Source organism: Periplaneta americana, chromosome 4 (genome assembly GCF_040183065.1).
Source record: "Periplaneta americana isolate PAMFEO1 chromosome 4, P.americana_PAMFEO1_priV1, whole genome shotgun sequence".
NCBI lineage: Eukaryota > Metazoa > Arthropoda > Insecta > Blattodea > Blattidae > Periplaneta > Periplaneta americana.
The window spans coordinates 148,209,848-148,230,321 of record NC_091120.1 but is presented as its reverse complement, the minus strand read 5'-3'; the positions used below and the strand labels follow the sequence as shown (position 1 = coordinate 148,230,321).

Genomic DNA, 20,474 nt, shown 5'->3' with positions numbered 1-20,474 from the left:
AATATCCGGAACTTTATCTGATGCCTTGACGGCATGGCTCTTGTGCATAGTAGGCCTACGTACAGAGAAAGTGTTTTGGCTAAGTTGCTGTAAACAATACGTAGTACATTCCAGGTGCTCAGGGCCGCGTAACCCACTCCACGTATGTAGCTTTAGTTTTATTCAGCTGAACACTGATGACTGAGAGGTCTGTGCTAGTTTACTGTAAATCGAAACTACGTAGAGGGGTTACCGTGGGTATCTGCAATTTACTACGTTTCTTCACACCAACTTAAAGTCGAACTACATCCTTTGTACGTACTATGCATAGGAGGCATGCCGTCAAGACATCAAATAACGTTCTCTTTATTACAATGACCTACTGTGATACATTTTCGAACAAGTCTTGATGAGCTTAATTGAAATATCGAAGAATAAATAAATAGTACCATTTTAAAAATTGTTAATACTCGTATCTCATTAATAAATAACGCTATAAGGTTGCCTCTCCATGAGTATTATTTCCCACTTTTAGTTGTATACATTTTGTATGGAACAATTTTTCATTTGGTACTTGCGTACAAAGTTATTTTGGGGTGGTAAACACAAACGGGACACCATATACAGGGTGTTTCCGGGCTGGTGTTACAAATTTTCAGGGATGATGGCGAAGGGCACATGTATCAATTTGAGATGAGGAACCCTGGTCCGGAAATGACTGAGTCAAAAGCTATAAGCAAAAATAGTTATGTGGAAATGGAATTGTAATTTGGAACACGTGCCCTCCTTCCCTTAACTTTGTAATAGTCGTGGAAAGATGGTATGGGCTGAATGTCTCCTACGTGGATACTTGTGCCGATACAATCTGTGAGCTTGTCTACTGTTCCCATTGGCTCATCCGTATTCGAAAATCAGGTCTGCATATTCCGCTCTCGTGTACATTTCACTAGGACTGGTCGACTGGACACTGCAACTTGTACACATACACTGCTGTCTACAGACGTGCATATCAGGACCGACCATGTCCGTTACACGTTAAGCTATCTGCATTGCTTTAGTGTAGTTTCCTGTCCCCACCCCTCAGAGAGCGCATTGAACGGAATACTGTATGTAGAAAACGTAAACAACGTCAGATGACTACAGTATGTGTAAGATGTACAGATAAATATACATAAATAAGGTGTACAGAGGAATAAAATTATTTCATTTTCACACAAGTATTTTTGCTTGCAACTTTCGACTCGGTCATTTCCGTACCAGGGTTCCTTATCTCAAATTGATAGATGTGCCCTTCCCCATCATCCCTGAAAGTTTGTAACACTAGCGCGGAAAAACACTGTATAGTAGCACGTACTCGAATATAAAAATATATAAAATTTTATACAATATAGGCTATATTTATATCATGAAAAAATTTGACTGAAACATTTGACTTTATTCAGCATTTTAAATTTTAAAGAAATCTAACATTTTGTCTGTTTTCTTGTCGCATTCTGAATTGTAGTTTCTAGATATCAGTTGCTAAGAAGTAATACCTCGTCTCTACAAAAATGGTCATTTAGTTTAACCACATAATTAATTATTTAGAATAACTAGTTTCACAAAATTGAACAGTCATCTAAAACGAGTACAGTATAGATAATTATTTTTCCCTCCAGTAGAAGATCTTGCAAAACAGGAATATAATTTACAGAGAACGAAGGACTTGAACTCATTCTGCTGTAGGAATATATCGATGACTAAGAACTGATACGTTATATCTGCGCTTGTGTAGGCGAATCAGAAATTTGTTTTAAAAATAAATTTCTCTGAAAGTAGACAAACTGTTGACAGAGAACTCGAAGAATTTGTGGACATTGCAGGTAATATTATTTATGATAATTTTATAGAGAATCCGGAGGCAATATTCGTTCCGTAGCTCGCATAACAGAATCATAAGAAATTTTGTCCTGATGTTACACAGCACTTGCTTGAAAACTCTCAATAATGGCACTGATTTACTCAAAATGTTCATAATTTAGTATAAATTAGGAATTACATTGTAACTGTGCTCGGATATACTTATTTCTTAATAGACCCTTTCCTCTAACTCAAATTACTGTTAAGTACATGAAAAATCGCAACTGGGCTGCTTCTAATCTAGTTTTATTCTATGACTTCAGCACTCGTGTTTTACTTGCGTATTGTAGTGTGGATTCAGAATTTACAGTACACAGTGTCCGAAATGAAACCTACCGATAAAGATAATAAATAATTTATTCCTTAATTATGACACACAAAAATAAATTAGGGGAAAATATTAATCAATTCAACAAGTATGTCACAATCAGTAAATCTCAACATGTCCCCCTCTAGTAGCACGATACACATCTAACCTGTATTCAATCTCTCTCCAGGCATTGTGCAACATCTGCGGAGTTACAGATCTTACTGTGTCGATAATCCTTTGACGTAACACTCTGATGTTGTAGACACGGTCTTTCACGAATGCCCAAAGAAAAATGTGCAATGATGTAAGATCAGGAGATCGTGGGGGCCATGCAATATGACCACCACGACAAATCCATCGTCCCGGGAAATGATTGTGTAAAGTTTCAACGATTGGTCCCCAATAATGAGGGGGAGCTCCGTCCTGCTGGAAGGTGAACCTGTTTGGAATCTGGGGTAGCGCAAAATTTTCAAGCATATCGAGATGTACCGCACCATTCACTGTGTTCTCTATGAAGGAAAAAGGTTCGATCACTTCTGAACTAGTTAATCCACACCAAACATTTAACTTTGGAGAGTTACGTTCATGTTAAAAAATAATGCTAGGATTCTCAGAACAGCACTGCACTTTTTCTTGCGGTGTGAATGGAGCCATTTTGGAAAACAATCTTTGTATACACAACAATAGGGATAACAGGTTCGTGAATCTGACGACATAAAAATTTGTTGAGTTTCTCTACATTTTAGTGGAAGCTGGCCGTATGTAACTTTTATGGATGCCTAGTTAGTTCATTTCTTTATCGGTAGGTTTCATTTTGGACACGGTGTATAGGCCTACATATTCTCTCTTCTACCTTTTGCTCTCATTCTTTTATCAAAATATTAAATTTAGTAATGCAGGCATTCAATTAAAATTACTTGCTAGTGTTCTCTTTCCAGTCACGATTAGAGACAGTCACTGAGATTTTTGTCCTGAGTATTTAGCGGCTCTTAGCAGATCAAGAGGGTTATCATTCAACCGTTGTTTTTAATAATGGATTGTACGGTGTTTATTCTTGTAGCTCAGACTGTGTAGTATTCAGTTGACTTCAATTGAATTGTGTTTGATTGGCTTAAATTAATTTGGATTAGATTCATGCGATTTCATTAATATTGATATATTTCGATAAGGTTACAATTTGATTATTTGGGGTGCGAATTGCTTCAATCAAGGCGATGAAAAGTCAGATTTAGCAGATTGTTTAAGGCACAAATGGGACACAAAGCATGGACCGACATCAATACTAGATTAGTGGCACCATCATACGCAGGCAGGGCTATCATATTAGGAAGTTTAAATACAGAGGAACAGATGTGGCAAAATTTTCCTTTCTTAACTGCACAATAGTAGATTGGAACAGCTTACCTGCGGCAATCTTTCAAGATAGTCCTTTTAAAATCAATACATTTAAGAAAAGTTTGGGTTGAGAATTTAATTGTAGGTGCAGTGTAATTACGGTATCTAAGTTGTGACATGTATTTAACTAAGTTGATGTGTAATTAAGGTGACTTGTATTTACTTAAGTTCGCAATAGTTAGGTTTAATAGAAATACTTAAGTTAGGTTTACTTTTGCTTATAAATAATCCGTGGCGCTACAGCCTGTGAAGGGCCTAGACCGACCAGCCGGCTGCTGGCCTCACACCCACATGCCGAAGCAGAGGTGGACGATCATCCAACCAGAATGGAGGTATCGTGTGGTTAGCACGATGATCCCCCCAGCCGTTATAGCTGGTATTCGCAACCGGATTTCGCTACCTATCGTAACTCCGCAAGTGCATCACGATGCTGAGTGGGCACCGGTCCCATACACTGCCCGAAATTTCATGAGAAAATTTCTTCCCCCATGAGGAATCGAACCAGCGCGCATTCCGTAACGCGAGTCCTAGGCGGGATGCCTTAGACCGCGACGCCACGGCGCGGGACACTTTTGCTTATAGTAGGCGTTATTTATAACATAAACTTTATTTGTTGTCCTAGTTTTTCTTACATTTATTGTTATAGTTAGAATTAATTTTACGTCTATTTTATGTATGCTATTTTATTGCTGTAATTATTGTAATTTTATTGCTGTAATTATTGCAATTTTATTGCTGTAATTATTGTAATGTTATTGTATATTATTATATATCACTGACACCAGTTGTAAGGTATACTCAATTACAACGTTAATAAATACTTATTAGAATTAGCAGTAGTCCCACATGCCTGATGAATCATTTACTTGAAGCAGTTATTTGTAAAAATAAGAAGAGTTGTTTTGCTTGGAGCTATATTTATTTAGGCGAAGAACACTTTTACATGACGTAAGCCATGACATGCGATCTCGGCACTATTTCTGTTGCCAAGGAAGATAAGCCTGGCATTTTGATCATCTTCGATAATAAATATATTAAACTAGAAAATCTCGGATCGAATAACAAACAATGAAGACAATAAGTAATTTCTATTTTAATATGAAATTGAGTATTACAATTAGTACTGTATACAATTTCAATAAATTCACCTGGAAGGCCTGGAAACAAGAAATAAAATTGGTTTGCGGACTTTTCGTCACAATTTGTTTCGTCCATTCACTTTCGTCCACGTTCTCTTGTCCACAGCCGATTGGTTCATACAATTTACGTCCATCCATACATTTTGTCCACACCTTTTATGTTCATAATCTTTCGTCCATCTTAGAATACATATTTGTTTTTCCCACCTACAATTACAACACCGGAAACATGGTTATGGAATGTGTACGAAACAGTCTTGAGTGAGGAACAGAGGATTAATAATGCCGTCGAAGTTTGGCATAGTAAATTAAAAAAAAAAAAAACTCATGGTTGTTCATAATTCCAGCATTTGGAAGGTTTTGGAAGTCTTGCTGGTTGAACAGGAATCAAATGAGAAGGTGAATACTGAATTGTTGGGAGGACACATGCGAGTCCGTGCACCATTAAGTCAGACATATGTCAATAATCATGAACGCATCAGGGAAATAGTTACACGGTATGAAGACTACAAGAACGACGGCCGGCTGGAAAGGTATCAGAGCAATTTCATATACATTAAAACTTAACCCTGCTGAAGTTCTTCAGGAAGAAGAAAATGACGAGTAATCATGTTTATAATACAATCATTATGTACATTGAACAACGCATTTAAATTTAAATAAATTACTTTTTCACCAATTGTATTATGTTTCATGTCATCTATTTCTTTGCCATAGTCAGTGGAAGAAAACATAATGGACGAAGCATGAAAATGGACTAAATGGTCAGTGGACAAAACTTAATGGAGGAATCATGAAATAGACAAATGTGTCAGTGGACAAAAAAAGTGGACGAAACGTAGTAGACCATAGGCCCTATAACGATAACATTTGATGTATATAAATAGTTAATTTCCCTTTGCTTTTCCATATATGTTTGCTTCGAGCTACTGATGGCTATGAATCATGTGAGCGGATAATAGGGTAAGAAGAAGGAAAGAGAAGGAGAGGAGTCCAGGGTTCGGAATAATAGGAGAATCATCGAAGGGGAATACGGAGAGTATAAGGAAAGGAGTCTTTGTGAGTGCAGGTTCGAGTGCAAGTTACGAAAGGGACTGCGGGGAAGAGAAGAAAGAAGTCGAGAATACAACTGACAACGAGAGCGCAGAGGATCAAAGTCCAGCAATCGTGGAGGATTTTGAGAGGGAACTAAAAAAGATGTGCGAAAAAAATAGATGAAACTTGTATAAAAATTCAGCGAGTTATGTGATAGTTAAAGAGACAAGGAAGTGCAAACTAAGACGTGTGAAGTGTAAAGTGAACTAGAGGAAAGATCTGACTTAGTCTGAGGCAGTAGATGCGGTCAAAAATGTGAGTATTAGATCAATTAGTTAATTGAAGTGGAACTGCGAATAATATAGAGGATCAAGAAATGAAGTGTTAATAGAAGATGAATAGAGTAAATTAGAGAGAAGAAAAGCAATATGGTAGCGAGACTAATAAGAGTAGGAGAGAGTATGTGCAAGTAGTGAGAGTGTACCGTAAAAGTTATCCAATAAAGTGAAAAAGTGACAAGTGAATCGATAAAGAAATTGCAAGGAGGTAGCACAAACATTAGAACATTGCAAGAATAATTGAGACAAATAATATAATAAGATAAAGTAGATGAGATAGTAGAAATATTAGAAAATACTGGTCAGAGATAAAAAGGTTTGAACGTTAAACATAAAAGTAGGGATAATAGTAACAAAAGATGACAATAATAGCAGTAGAGATGGAGGAATAGATGTAGACGCGAATGTTACTATATAAGAGTAAGGTGGACAGTAGGGCATAGTATTTGGAAATTATATTGAGGGAAGAGATAGAAGATCAGGAGTTGTAAATACTGTAAATCAGAAAGAAGAGATAGGCAGAAGCAGGGTTAAACTTTAAATATTTGGTAGAATGGGGGAGTCATAGATGATAAGAGAAATATAAAGGATATAGGATGGAATGTAAGCAAGGTAGTGGTGGACCGTATACAGAAATGTGAGGGAAGTCACTACCTGAAAGACGTTTGATGACAATAAATATGAATATGAATATGTTTGCTTCATTTTTACATTTTTGTTTGCAAAGTTCCTGCATAATACTATAGTGTTCAAAATGGCCAGAACGAATTCAGTCACAGGCTTATAAACGCGGTATCATGGATTATCTTAACCGCTTCCATATTCCAGGTATTCGTATTTGTCGTATACTGCTGGAATCCTTTTTCAACGTCTGTGTTTTCAAAGATGCAACAAAGTAATTGAAGGTCTTGATGTTGGGCAAACGTCTATAAGAAACTATTCAGCACACAAATGGCTTACTTCATTCCTATTGTAATTAGTATATCAATACATGTATGTATTTTTGGAATTTCCACATTAGAATACATTTGTATCACAGAATAGCAAATATCAAATAGGCCTACCTACTACGGTAACTAATTTCAGTAGTAAATAACAAATCTCGAATCTTTCACTACACCTTGTTTGCAGTTTCCAGGTGGAAATAGAGTAGATCCTCTTTTTACTAGGCTTACTGATTTAATAAAAATGGCCCAATGATGTAAGAATTAAACCACAGACAATAAAAAGTATCTGGAAAAAAACAAAGCGAAATTGAATATATATTTGCATTAACTTTTTGCTTGCTTACAGGTCTTCTATCAAGTCCCCGAAGGTTTCCGACATGTAGTTAATACACTATACATAATAATAATAATAATAATAATAATAATAATAATAATAATAATAATAATAGTAATAATAATAATAATAATAATAATTTTTATTTATTTATTTATATTTAATGTGCTGTTCACAGACAGTGGCCAATTACAGTTCAGCACAAATATAACAAAAACATAAAACAAAAATAATTATTACACATATATACAATTACAATTAATTACAATAATGACGATGAATGGATGAATAATGGATGACTTTAAAATACATAACTAAGAATACTATGGGACAATGATAATTGAGTATAATGCCTAAAAGAATAAATAAATGATAAATCGTTGCCAAGAGAAAACTATGTCTATACATTGAAGGGATCGAATTCGAAGCCATGCATGTTGGCGTTTTTAATGCTTCTGAAGACTGGTGAAAGAAATTTCGAATTTCTAATATAGAAAAGTTTGTGGGCTCTCATATCTTTTGTTGGAATACGTAAGGTAATATTGTTTAAGAAAGAGTCACAGGATATATCACCTTTGAGGACTTTACAAAAGAACAGATAATCTAGCTCATTGCGTCTAGCATATAGATTTTGACAACTAAAATATTCACATTTTCTCTCATAACTCTACCCGGAATTAATGGGCAGAAATCTGAATGAACATTAAGATACAAATTTTCTTTGTATATTTTCTAATGTAGCCGAGTCCGTAGTTGCAATCGAGTTCCAAACTACAGATGCATATTCGAGTTTCGATCGCACAAATCTATTAATAATAGTAGTAGTAGTAATAATAATAATAATAATAATAATAATAATAATAATAATACTTTATTGCCAGAACACATATAAGGCAATCAGAAGCAAATAATATAAGTGACATTTTTTTAAAAAGTGAGATAAGTATATATTCTAAATCTTTAACGTCACTGCTGTTCAGAGAAAAAGTAATATAAATGCAGTTCCAGTCATTACTGCTCCATGTTGGCCTTACACTTGTATTACAATGCATACAGAGTTTTCACTGAGAGGCAAACTAATACAAGTGCGTTGTTTACATATTGTTGTTGCGTTTCTTCTGTGTATGACTAATTCATTCGCCATAATGGAGAGAGGTAATAGATTACATATTCGGAACATCTTCGTGGAAAGGCTGCACACATTGCGCTGGACCAACGATACAGTGATCCAATAAGGATAACTTTTGCTAAGTGAAGCAACTTGCAATAGCTAATGAAATTCATCCCATTCATACACCACTCTTTCTTTGATGACTTGAAGCATTAGGATGGGTCTATAATAAGGACTGCAGAACGTGGAAAAGTGCGTGGAAGAGGAAGTTGAAGGAATATTCGCTGTAGGAGCACTACAGATGCACTTCATGACAGAAACATAGATGTTTCAGCAGACAGAGATGTGACTTCATTAGATGAGCCTAGTGACGTAATGAACAGCGACTAAGGCTGAATTTCATTTAAAATTTGAAATTTTCTTAGCCCTCTTCTTTCGAAGTACCAAAATCCACATCAACTGCTGCCCTAGAAATTGAATATAATATTCAACCAATCAGACACCATGTATTAAAATATTATCTAAAAATACATTTAAAATTTCAAGCCTCATCCAGATCACAGATGTTCTTCAAACTGTCAGATAATATCCTATGTAATTTCTACAAAATAAACAAGGAAGAAATACCAATCTATAACATAGACACACTCATTGCTAAAACTCCAGTTGTAAATGAAATACCTCCATGAAAACCGATCATTCCAGAACATTGCCTACAAATTCCAAGAAATCATTTCAAAAATGACCCTCCATACATTCTTAAGTTAGATGCCATGGAACTACTCTGCAACACATATAAGGATTACCTCCAAATTTATAGAGATGAATCTCTAAACCCTGATGATGGAACATCAGGAGCAGGGTATTATATTCCAAAATATCAAGAAAATTACTTCATACCATGTTCAGCCTCCTCCAGTCTTGACACTGAATTGCTAACTATTGATGCTGGTCTTTAGTGTGTTATTCAAATTTCTGAAAGATCTATTTGAATACTTACCGAATCCGAGGGGGCTATATTTAATATAATCAAATATGTACCACACCTATACGCACATAGAATTATTCCAATTCGGAAACAACTAAGTGAACTAAAAAAACTCCAAAAGAAAATAACATTTTAATGGATACCTAGTCATTGTGGTATACCTGGAAACGAGAATGTCGATAACGTTGCGAAACAGGCAACATATTTGCAACCAATACCTCTTCAAGTGATATCTCTATCCAATGGCTTTACTTCAGTAAAGTTTCATTTTATGAACTTATGGATCAACAATTGGCTCTCTTCTGACAAAGGAAAAATTTTACAGTCCGTTAAAAAGGAACCGAATGACCTAGAAATGTACAAAAACTTTCCCAGGCATGTTCAAACATTTTTAACAAAAGCCAGAACAGATCACATTGTCACTCAATTGTACCTACACCGATTTCACCTTTCTGATAATCCTACTTGTCTGTGGTGTAATAACCATGATGAAGATCTAGAATACATTCTTCTATACTGTGCGTCTATAAACCACAAAAGAAGTAAATTAAAATCATCAGTACCAGTTGGAGAAGACACATCTCTGTAGTATACAGGGTGTTTCAAAAATACGGGGCATAATTTCAGGTATGTATTTCCCACATGTAGACAATCAAAATAGCTCATTACAACATGTGTCCGGAAATGCTTTATTTCCGAGTTATGGCCTTCACAACATTGAAATTCACTGGAACGTTTTTCTTTCCGCAGGTCGTTGCGATCAAAGGAGACATTAAGAGGGCAATCTGACAGTTCATTTCGAGGCGAAGGTTACATTCAGTGTTGTGTAGGCGTTAGACAGTGCGACATGTATTCAAATCAAGAGCTGGCAGAGATACACTTCATGTACGGTAAGGCGGATGGCAATGCTGCGCTGGCTCGTCGTTTGTATCAGGAGAGGTACCCATAGCGACAATGTCCAGATCGGAAGACATTTGTACGTCTCCATTACCGTCTGTGCGAGTATGGAAAATTTAACTCTCCTGGTTTGGGAAGGGGACGACCAAGATCTACAACTCCAGAAGTACAGGAGGAGATTCTGGAGGCTGTGAACATGACTCCTTCTATCAGCACACGAAGGGTAGCGTTGCAAGTCAATGTTCCTCATACGACTGTCTGGAGACTGTTGAAAGAGTATAAATTGTATCCTTATCATTTGCAACGTGTTCAGGCCCTGGGATCGTGTTCGCAGGTCAATGAGACATCGATGTGAGGTCTGTATTCAAGCAGGAGGTGGACATTTTGAACATCTTCTGTAATGACAACGACCTGCGAAAAGAAAAACGTTCCGGTAAATTTCAATGTTGTGAAGGCCATAACTCGGAAATGAAGCATTTCCTGATACATGTTGTAATGAACTATTTTGATTGTCTACATGTGGGAAATACATACCTGAAATTATGCCCCGTATTTTTGAAACACCCTGTATATTGACTGCACCCCAACTCTGGCTACTAGCTACAGGCGTCTATAATGAACACCGATCAAAAAACCCCTAATTTACTATGAAAAAGAAGAACTGAAAATACTACAGTGGACTATAGTTGACTTTAAGTTGTCAGCAAACAACTGGATACATTAAGATGATTGATTGATTGATTGATTCTTTCGGTTATACAGACACATTTTTTGTTATAATATGATAATAAGACAGCTGAAGTGCTGTTAAGACAGAAATGTTTCAATGTTGTAAGCAATGTCCTTGTTCTTGTTTTAAATAATATAAGAATACTGAAAACCCTTGCACTTATATTATTTTTCCACAAAAATATTTTCGTGGCAAAATAATACAAGTGACTTTAGGACCCTATTTTACCTAAACTGTTTCAGAATAGATCATTTCTATTTAGAAGTTAAAAAATATGGGTACCAACATATACAACTGTAAATTTACAGCAACATAGTCCTGTAACAGATTTTTTAATTTCCGTTTCAACTTCAGTCACTTATCTTCAAAACTTACTAGATATCACTTGTATCACTTTGCTTTTGAGTGCCTCATATACATATTCCTTTTTTATATAAATACACTCCATAATTAATTATAGACTATGGCTCAAAAATGTTCTTGTCAGAATTAATTATTAAATGCATAATTATGCCTCCATTTGAAGGATTCAGATAAACAATTTGTGCTTACATATATCAGCAAGAAAGATAGTTGGAAATGAAAATTTGATTAGTAGGGCCCGGAAGTTCATGCCATAAAAACTATAAACTATGCATGCAAATATACTCTTAAAACTTGAAAATATGCCTATAAATATTCAATATTAAATTAAAAGTATTAACGTCCCTTGGCAGTATACAAGACGAGTTAGTATTAATAATAATAATAATAATAATAATAATAATAATAATAATAATAAACTTATTCCTTAGATGTTGAAGCAGAAGTGGTCCCGCTGCCAATGTTGACTAATGAATTGCAGTTCACAACCATTACTTTGCACAAATTTACAACTGAAAAACTTCGCCTGTTGTCTCGCAAAACACTTTTGTAACGTAAAAACTTCCCTCCACATTACAAGATGTTATTGGGGCATATTTAAATGATGTTAACTGCTTCACTGAGAGAGGCAAGTCTCTTGGTGTGACAGACGGTTTTCCTTCGAGGATGTCTCGAAAATCGCAGATCTGTTTATAACCAGGATATTTTTAAACTACATAATTCACTTTCTCTTTCACATTTTGTCCTATACTACCAGTAACACAACTTAGATTGCATATTGTTTTTTTTTAAACAGTAAGTGATTAATTTAAGGAGATCCTACAGCTTCCAGTTACGTTATGGCTGTTGGTAAGAAAGGAAAATGGGCAGATATGAAAACAAAATTCTCTTCTAACCCAGTGCCTGACAGAATATTTTTCACTGTTCCTATTGATGTAGCATCATTCGAGTCCAATGAATTAACAACCTTTTTGACTATTTCTATGTTCTGAGCATAATATAAAGCTGCATCCAGCCATGTTCCCCATCGAGTTAACACTAGCGCAGGAGGAAGTGGGATATTAGGTGCTGTTGATTTAAACAACTTGCCTCTTGAAGGAGATTTAACAAAAATTCTCTTTGTAGAGACCACAAATCTATCTACCAGTTGGAAAGAATTATTTATTGTCTCAGCAGTGCGTTGAAGAGCATGTGCCACACAAGTTATATGAATTAAGTTAGGAAAAATGCCTTTCAGTGTTTGTCCTGATTTTACCATATAAGTACTGCATCGGTAACAAATAAAAGTAGCCGGTCGTATTTGATTTCAGATGGCCATAATAATTTCAAGGAGTCCATCATACACTGGGTCACAGTTACATTGTTAGTGGCCAGCAATTCACTTAAGGTATCATATTTTGTACCTTATTTAAGGCATCATATTTTGTTCCTTATTTAAGGCATCATCACGCGCAACGTTACTTCCAATATGATCCAGATGAAAAAAAAATAATAAAACCATAAAACTCATTAAAATATTCCACGTAGGCACTGAAATATTAAAATATGAAGCATTTATCATAGTCACGAAAATATGCAGTTATATGCACCATAAAATCATGTTCAAATAACTGAAAATTTCATAATTCGTGCACATAATGTATAAGCACATACTTTTAACCTCTAAGAAAAAAACATGCAAATGCATGAACTTCCGGGCCCTATTGATTAGTAATGGAAAAAGAGTAATTAGGAATTTCCTTACTTCGAATAATATCAATTTCCAACACATTTATCTTAGGTTGAGAACTACTTTAGGCTGATGTTTTGTTCATTGAAGTAACTTATACGAATGACCTCTCAAAACTAATCTTACTCTTTGTTAAAAGGGGGGGGGGGAATAATTGCGTTTAGTACAAATTTTACTTTCTTTTGCTTGAAATCGAAAATATGTCTTCAACAACATTTTCTCCATATTCTAACTTTCTACCAAACTAATGGGCTGTTTATGTTTCTATACTAAATTAATATACATGGTGACCTATTTAGGAAGACATAAAATAACATGAGAACTGTTGTCGGCCTGGGTAGCTAGACGGCATAGCGTTGGTCTTCTGTGCTCGAGGCTGCGAGTTCGATCCCGGCCCAAGTCGATGGCATTTAAGGATACTTAAATGCGACAGGCTCATATCAGTAGATTTACTGGCATATAAAAGAACTCCTGCGGGACAAAATTCCGGCACACAGGCGACGCTGATTATATCCTCGGCAGTTGCGAGCGTCGTTAAATAAACCATAATTTGTTCTGAGAACTGTTACTATTTAATAAAATAAATAATGTTAAAATGTCAATTTTATGACTTATCAATTTAATATTAACATTTTAAATACATGTTAAATATAAGGAATGTATAAACTTTTTCGCCTTTTACAGCATCATCAGATACAGTTTGCTTCTACGATATCTCGTAAATTACTTACTTACTTACAAATGGCTTTTAAGGAACACGAAGGTTCATTGCCGCCCTCACATAAGCCCGCCATCGGTCCCTATCCTGTGCAAGATTAATCCAGTCTCTATCATCATATCCCACCTCCCTCAAATCCATTTTAATATTATCCTCCCATCTACGTCTCGGCCTCCCTAAAGGTCTTTTTCCCTCCGGTCTCCCAACTAACACTCTATATGCATTTCTGGATTCGCCTATACGTGCTACATGCCCTGCCCATCTCAAACATCTGGATTTAATGTTCTTAATTATGTCAGGTGAAGAATACAATGTGTGCAGTTCTGCGTTGTGTAACTTTCTCCATTCTCCTGTAACTTCATCCCGCTTAGCCCCAAATATTTTCCTAAGCACCTTATTCTCAAACACCCTTAACCTATGTTCCTCTCTCAGAGTGAGAGTAATTACATAGTGGAATTTTGTTTTCGCTTATAGTAAACCATCAAATTGGTGTTATAATAATAAGTAAAATATATTGTATTAATGACTCACGAGTTTCAAGTATTTTATTTGTTCGAATTTTTTTTGAGGTTATAAATAACTCTACATTATTATTATTATTATTATTATTATTATTACAAACAGGTTTACAATGTAATATCACATCTTCCTTTGACCAATTCCCTACGTTCTTATTCTTTTCCTCCAATTCTCTCTATCTTCCATATCCCGTTTTTGCAGTCCTTTCTCTGCCAACGCTTTATTTATGTCTTGCAACCAGGTGTTTTGTGATCTAGAAAACAGCTTTACTTTTTGAGACACACAATCAAGCTATTCACGATTAAGTTCTACCAACATTATAAATCGAAATATGGCAGTTTTTCTTAACTCGATCGGAATTTTATTTTATTTTATTTTAAATCCACCACTAACAGAAGCAGGCTTCCAATTACAGGTGGCTTACATAGATATATACACAAAATTCATATTAAGAGGAAAAAAAAAACAAAACAAAACAAACAACACAAACGAAAGAAAGAAAATACATAATGGTAATAGATGCTAGAATATAATATTACAGTTAATATAGTGCCAAATGTCAATATAATGATGCAAAATTATTTAAAAACTAGAGTAAAAAATTATGATACACTTCTCCATAATTTAAATATCTAAGGAAATACAATTCTTTTTAATATTGTATGAAATTTTTCAATTGTTAAACTGAAATCCAATTGAGAATCACAGTTTAAAGACAGAGAGTTGTAAGTATTACACATAGCAAACAATGGAGAGTTCTTGAAGAAAACAGTTCTAGGAATAGGAATAATAAAAGGTTGCCTATGACGTAATTGTGTTCTTTTTACATTGAACTGAAGGAATTTAAAGAAAATCACAGTTATTCAATATACCATTAACAGTCTTATAGAGTAAAATTTGGCTATTTATTAATCGTCGAGATTTTAAAGTTTTATAATTAAATTAAAAAAGTAACAGATTATATAAAATTTGCTTGTCATAAGACGACACGTGATGTTTTTAAAAATATATATAACGTAAAAATATTTTCTGTATCCTTTCTATTTGCATCTGATGGAACTGGAACTCAGGTGACCATATTACAGACGCATACTCTAGCTCACTTCTAACTAAAGTTTTATATAGAGTATCAATAGTATTTATATTTTTTAATTCTTTTGTATTTCTGATTGTAAATCCTAATTTTCTATATGCTTCAATTACCACGAGATTTAAGTGCATTTTAAAACATAAATTGTGGGTAAAATAATTACCCAAATCCTTAAATGAAATAGCACCTATATCGAAGATATACCACTTTACCGTATCCATAAAATCAGCTGATAATTGGACGCAATCCTTTACTTTTCCACGTCTTGAAGACGAATAACACGGGTTCCAACTATTTGTTTGGAAATTTAACGGCGGCATTGTACCACGTGACCGCAACATCCAATCAGAAACGATATGTCCAATGACCACACTGTCTTTCACACAGTCAATGTATGTACGTACGCTTATTCATTACTAACGCAAGTGAATGATGTCCCATCGCGTAAGAGTGATTATGAAATAAAGAAATTTACAGCCACTGGTGAAACAATATTTTCATTCCAACATATCATTCCTTAGTCTAGTCTATTATTTTGTTTACATTGTTAAGTTTTCATTACATTTACTTGTGTAAATGTCTGCCTCTTGCTGAAATTGTTAGATGTTTTCATTGAATGTAAACTTCAAAATCTTCGTAAATGTGTCTTCCACTATATTCAAGACAAAATGTAGTCTTCGGCCAACGAAGAATATCACTTGGAAACTAGTCAGCGAGGTAATTTCCTCATATTAACACAGTAAAGAATATATGAATTATATGAATTTGATCAGTAGAATGTATTTATTTGTCCTTTTCCCTGCTTCTTGGACTTAAAGTTATTCTAAACCCGTTTTTTGACCTGAATACGACTTCCATTAAAAGAACTAAATCCTCACTCTTGTCGGCAGAGCGCACTTCATAACGACGTAGAATACTGGACAACACCATTTTCACTTCCAGCATGGCGAACTTCTGGCCGATGCAGTTTCTTGGACCAGCACTGAAGGGAATATACGCGTAAGGATGTCTGTTGACTACTCTCTCGGGTAAAAAGTTGTCAGGATCAAATTGTGTGGGATTGGGGAATATATCAGGATCTCGATGTATCACGTTTATTGCTACGCATGCAGTGACTCCAGCTGGAACAGTGTGGGATCCTGTAACAAGCAAGGCATGACAGTAATGAACATTTGTAATACCGTCGCGAGGGGTGACTTTGTGCCATTCGCGCATTTCACAAGAAAAATGTAAGAAAGTTGTCTTTAAAACTGTCACAAGATTTTAAAGACAACTAAACGTAAGGAAGTAGTCTTTAAAACCTTGTGACGGTTTTAAAGACTACTTCCTTACGTTTTTCATATGAAATTCGCGAATGGCACAAAGTCACCCTCCTGGCACAAAGTCACCCCTCGCGACGGTAGTGTATTAAATTTAATAACAAGGAAGACTTACCAAGTGATAATGGATTTTCACAACGATTGTTACCCCATACGTTCCATTTGAAATAAAAAAAAAACTCTCTATACATTTTTACATCCACAGAAAGCCTAATTTTCGAGGTATGATTGTTTCAAAATTTTCAATCCAGAGCTATAACGGCTAAGACAGTGCAATTATCTAGACGTATCGGGCAATAAATGTCATCTAGATTCATTCCATACGGTGCTGTCAAAATCTCTTTAAATAATATAAATTATGGAAATGAAATACCAAATATATACTATTCATGAAATTTACTACAGAATAGTCTATGAAGAAATCTTGAAAAAATAACTGAAGTTTTCATTCATAATTATAGTCAATGTAAGTACACCATTTGTACAATCTCCCTTTTTTACACTTTACATTTCAAGCAAATTTTAATCGCGTACTCTTACAAGAAGTAGAATATATTCTTTTCAGAAAGAATAAGGTTGCTTTTAATATTATGACATTGGGGTATATTTGAATTTTTTAGGAATTTAAAACATATTTTCTCTCTTGTGACTAAATCTGTAGCCGAGAGGAAAAAGGTCTTAAGTAAAAATTTTATACTTTTCAGGAAAGCAGTAGAAAGAAGATTGAAATTGGTGTCAATTATAGAGTTTTTTTAATTAAGAGGTTCTTCCTGGATATTATTTGTTTATATTTCTTCTAAAATAGATAATGTTGCTCATTTAACAATTTTCTTGATTATTTCCAAAAATAGCCGCACTTAAGGCCTTTTAAGACTAGAAGCCAAACTGAGTAGAAGGGACTATTAAACATAAGACCTTTTTCATGTCAAAATAAATGAGAAAAGTAGATTATTAGGAATGCAAAATGGGTCTTAAACAATTATAGGACTGTTTACCCTGGTGCTTGAAGTTTTAAAAGGAAAGGGCTAAAGTACAAATTAGACCTTTTTAATAGAGAAGCATGGAATGTAAACATGTTATGTTTGTAAGGAATAAAGTATTAAATATTCTTAAGTCCTTTATTCTGTGTGTGCTCGATTCAAAAAGTACTTAGGACATTTGGTAACGCTTTATAAATCTAGTCAGGAGTCTTATTTGACTTTAACCGTTTTACCAGATTGCAGAGAATTGTTTCCGCTTTCAGAATATATAAAAATCTCATTTTCACAAAAAATTGACTTAAGACCTTTTTCCTCCCGGCCACAGAAATATGTCAGAATAATTTAAATATATTTGAATGAATATGATACTGTAACATCATTATTTATCAGATAAGGCAATCTGCAAATTTCATAAGTCTAGTTATCTTTTCTGCAAAGTGTACTGAAACTTAGCAAATGTAGGTTTCGGAAAACAAATTAAAGTTAAATGTATAATATTGGTTATTATAGTGCAACGGTTTGAATAGACATTCTTATTGAATACAACATTTTCGGAATATACCTAAATTATAATTATATGAAATTGTTCAGAGAAGAACGCTCTTTAAGTAAATTTAAAAAAAGTGCAAGCCACCGGATGAGGGGTCTGCATCCATATTTGAAGATGCGCTCGTGCGCGGGTTCGATTTTCGCTTGGGCTGATCACTTGAGTTTTTTCCGAGGTTTTTCCCAATCGTAAGGTGAATGTCAGTTAATCTATGGCGAATCTTCAGTCTTATCTAGCCAAATATTGTCTCACTATCACCAATCTCATCGACGCTAAATAAACTAGTAGTTGATATATAGTGTCATTAAGTAATCGACTGAAAAAAAACTAAAGAAATTAGACCCTATTGACGGCTAACTCCTCTCAACTTTTCAGCGCATCAAGTCAAGCATCTTCTACAACAGAGCTGGGCATCGGGAGCGGAACCGGTCTCTAAACGGGGGCGCTTAATATTCATCCGTCACTGAATCAACACTGCGCGGTGTTCGGCGGGGAAGAAAGGGGATGAAGAGAAATCATATGGCTTCCCGTGAGAGAGCAGAATCCGCTCTTGCTGCCCAACCCTGTTCTACAACTAGACTAATATTGATGAACTTTCAGTCCTAAAGATTTAACTGAAAATAGACTTGATTAAATAACTTACAGTATTTATAGTATATGTGCGTTTGATTAAAAGATACCTAGTTGAAGATCTTGTGTAAGCATTCTCCCGACTATCGGGACACTTGGATATAATCTCATCGCTTCTTTGATCACCATATGCAAATACTTCATGTTCTTCAAATCCTTGAGAGTTGGAGAATGGTCAGTATCCTTAAAAATTCCCTTAAGTTCTTCGTATACTCTGTCCTGCAAAATATCAGTTTGTGAGAACACATATGAGACAGAAGAAAAACATATTTTATGAAGCAATTTTGTGGGAAACACAAAATAATAATGGCGTCATAATAATTAAGGACGCAGGTGAAACGATCACACACAGTATATAAAAACGTAGCTTGAAATGATACGGTCAGCTAATATGGATGCCAGCTAATTGGTTGCCAAAGAGAATAGCTTATGGGTTGACAAGAATTGCGAGGAGAAGTAAAATGACATCGAGGAATGAAATGAAATGAAACAACTTCGCACGCTATGAACTCCCGAAACCTGTCAATGGAAGATGCCCATGATAGAATCTTATGGAAAAAGGGGGGGGCAGATGCGACTTTTGCCTGTACAATCCTAGGCCTACAGTATATACTGTAGACCAGGGATCGGCAAAAATGTCATCGTGATCACTAGCATTAGTGACGTCAAAGGGGCAGCGCACTAAACTGTTTCATCCCCTCCAGTCCATCCAACTCCCCTCCAACTCCAGTTCACAGGCATCTATCAGTGTCGGGTTACATGATTACATTTAGATTGCTTTTTCTCCAAAACCTTCAACGTCTGTTCGGAAACGTGTGTTTAAGGAAGAATGGGAGGAACAGTATTTGTTGTGTACATGGTGACAATGTAGACGCCTCTTGTGTTCTAAAATTCTAATACGCATTTATAAATCGAATCGACTTTACAACACGTCATAAGATTATCACGAAATCATAGGTAAGCAAAACAATATCCAATGTAATAAAAAAAATGTAAACAGAAATGTATGCAGTAGAAAATAAGTATAAAAATAATGTTATTTTCATATGGCTGAATGAGGCAAAGCAATTAAAACATAAGAAACTAAATTCAAATAACAGTAGGCCTACCAGTATTAAAATATTGTGTCTTTTAATTCAAAACAATAATGTTACTTTTATTCACAACAATAATGGCTTTCTATTTCTGAATTTAAATACTCCCGTCAACAATGGGTATTCCACTCCACACAGCAACACAGTATCCGTTATTGCACTCCACAGACGACAATGACAATTCACTTGGATTATTGAGAACAACAATGTACTCCTAATCTCAACTAATGTTCACAAAGCACTATTTACAAAACAAAAATATCAGTTCTCAGTTCACAGTTTGTCTGCCTTGGCTAGTTCTTCTAGCTCATTCACTCAAGTTCACAGTATATCGAACCCAAGACTTCCAGAGACAGTCCACTGAACTTCGAACTCAAGACTTT

General features: G+C 35.0%; 1 protein-coding gene across 1 annotated transcript in view; it reads right to left on the bottom strand.

The window, feature by feature from the left end:
* Positions 1-14,789: 14,789 nt before the first annotated feature.
* Positions 14,790-20,474, bottom strand: part of LOC138698299 (cytochrome P450 4C1-like) — an 82,539-nt gene continuing 76,854 nt past the window's right edge. The window contains exons 11-12 of the mRNA XM_069824110.1: positions 19,048-19,216; positions 14,790-16,660 (exon numbers count right to left, since the gene is read on the bottom strand). Coding sequence (XP_069680211.1) covers positions 16,305-16,660; positions 19,048-19,216 — 525 coding nt within the window. The 3' untranslated portion in view covers positions 14,790-16,304. The remainder of the gene's footprint in view (positions 16,661-19,047; positions 19,217-20,474) is intronic.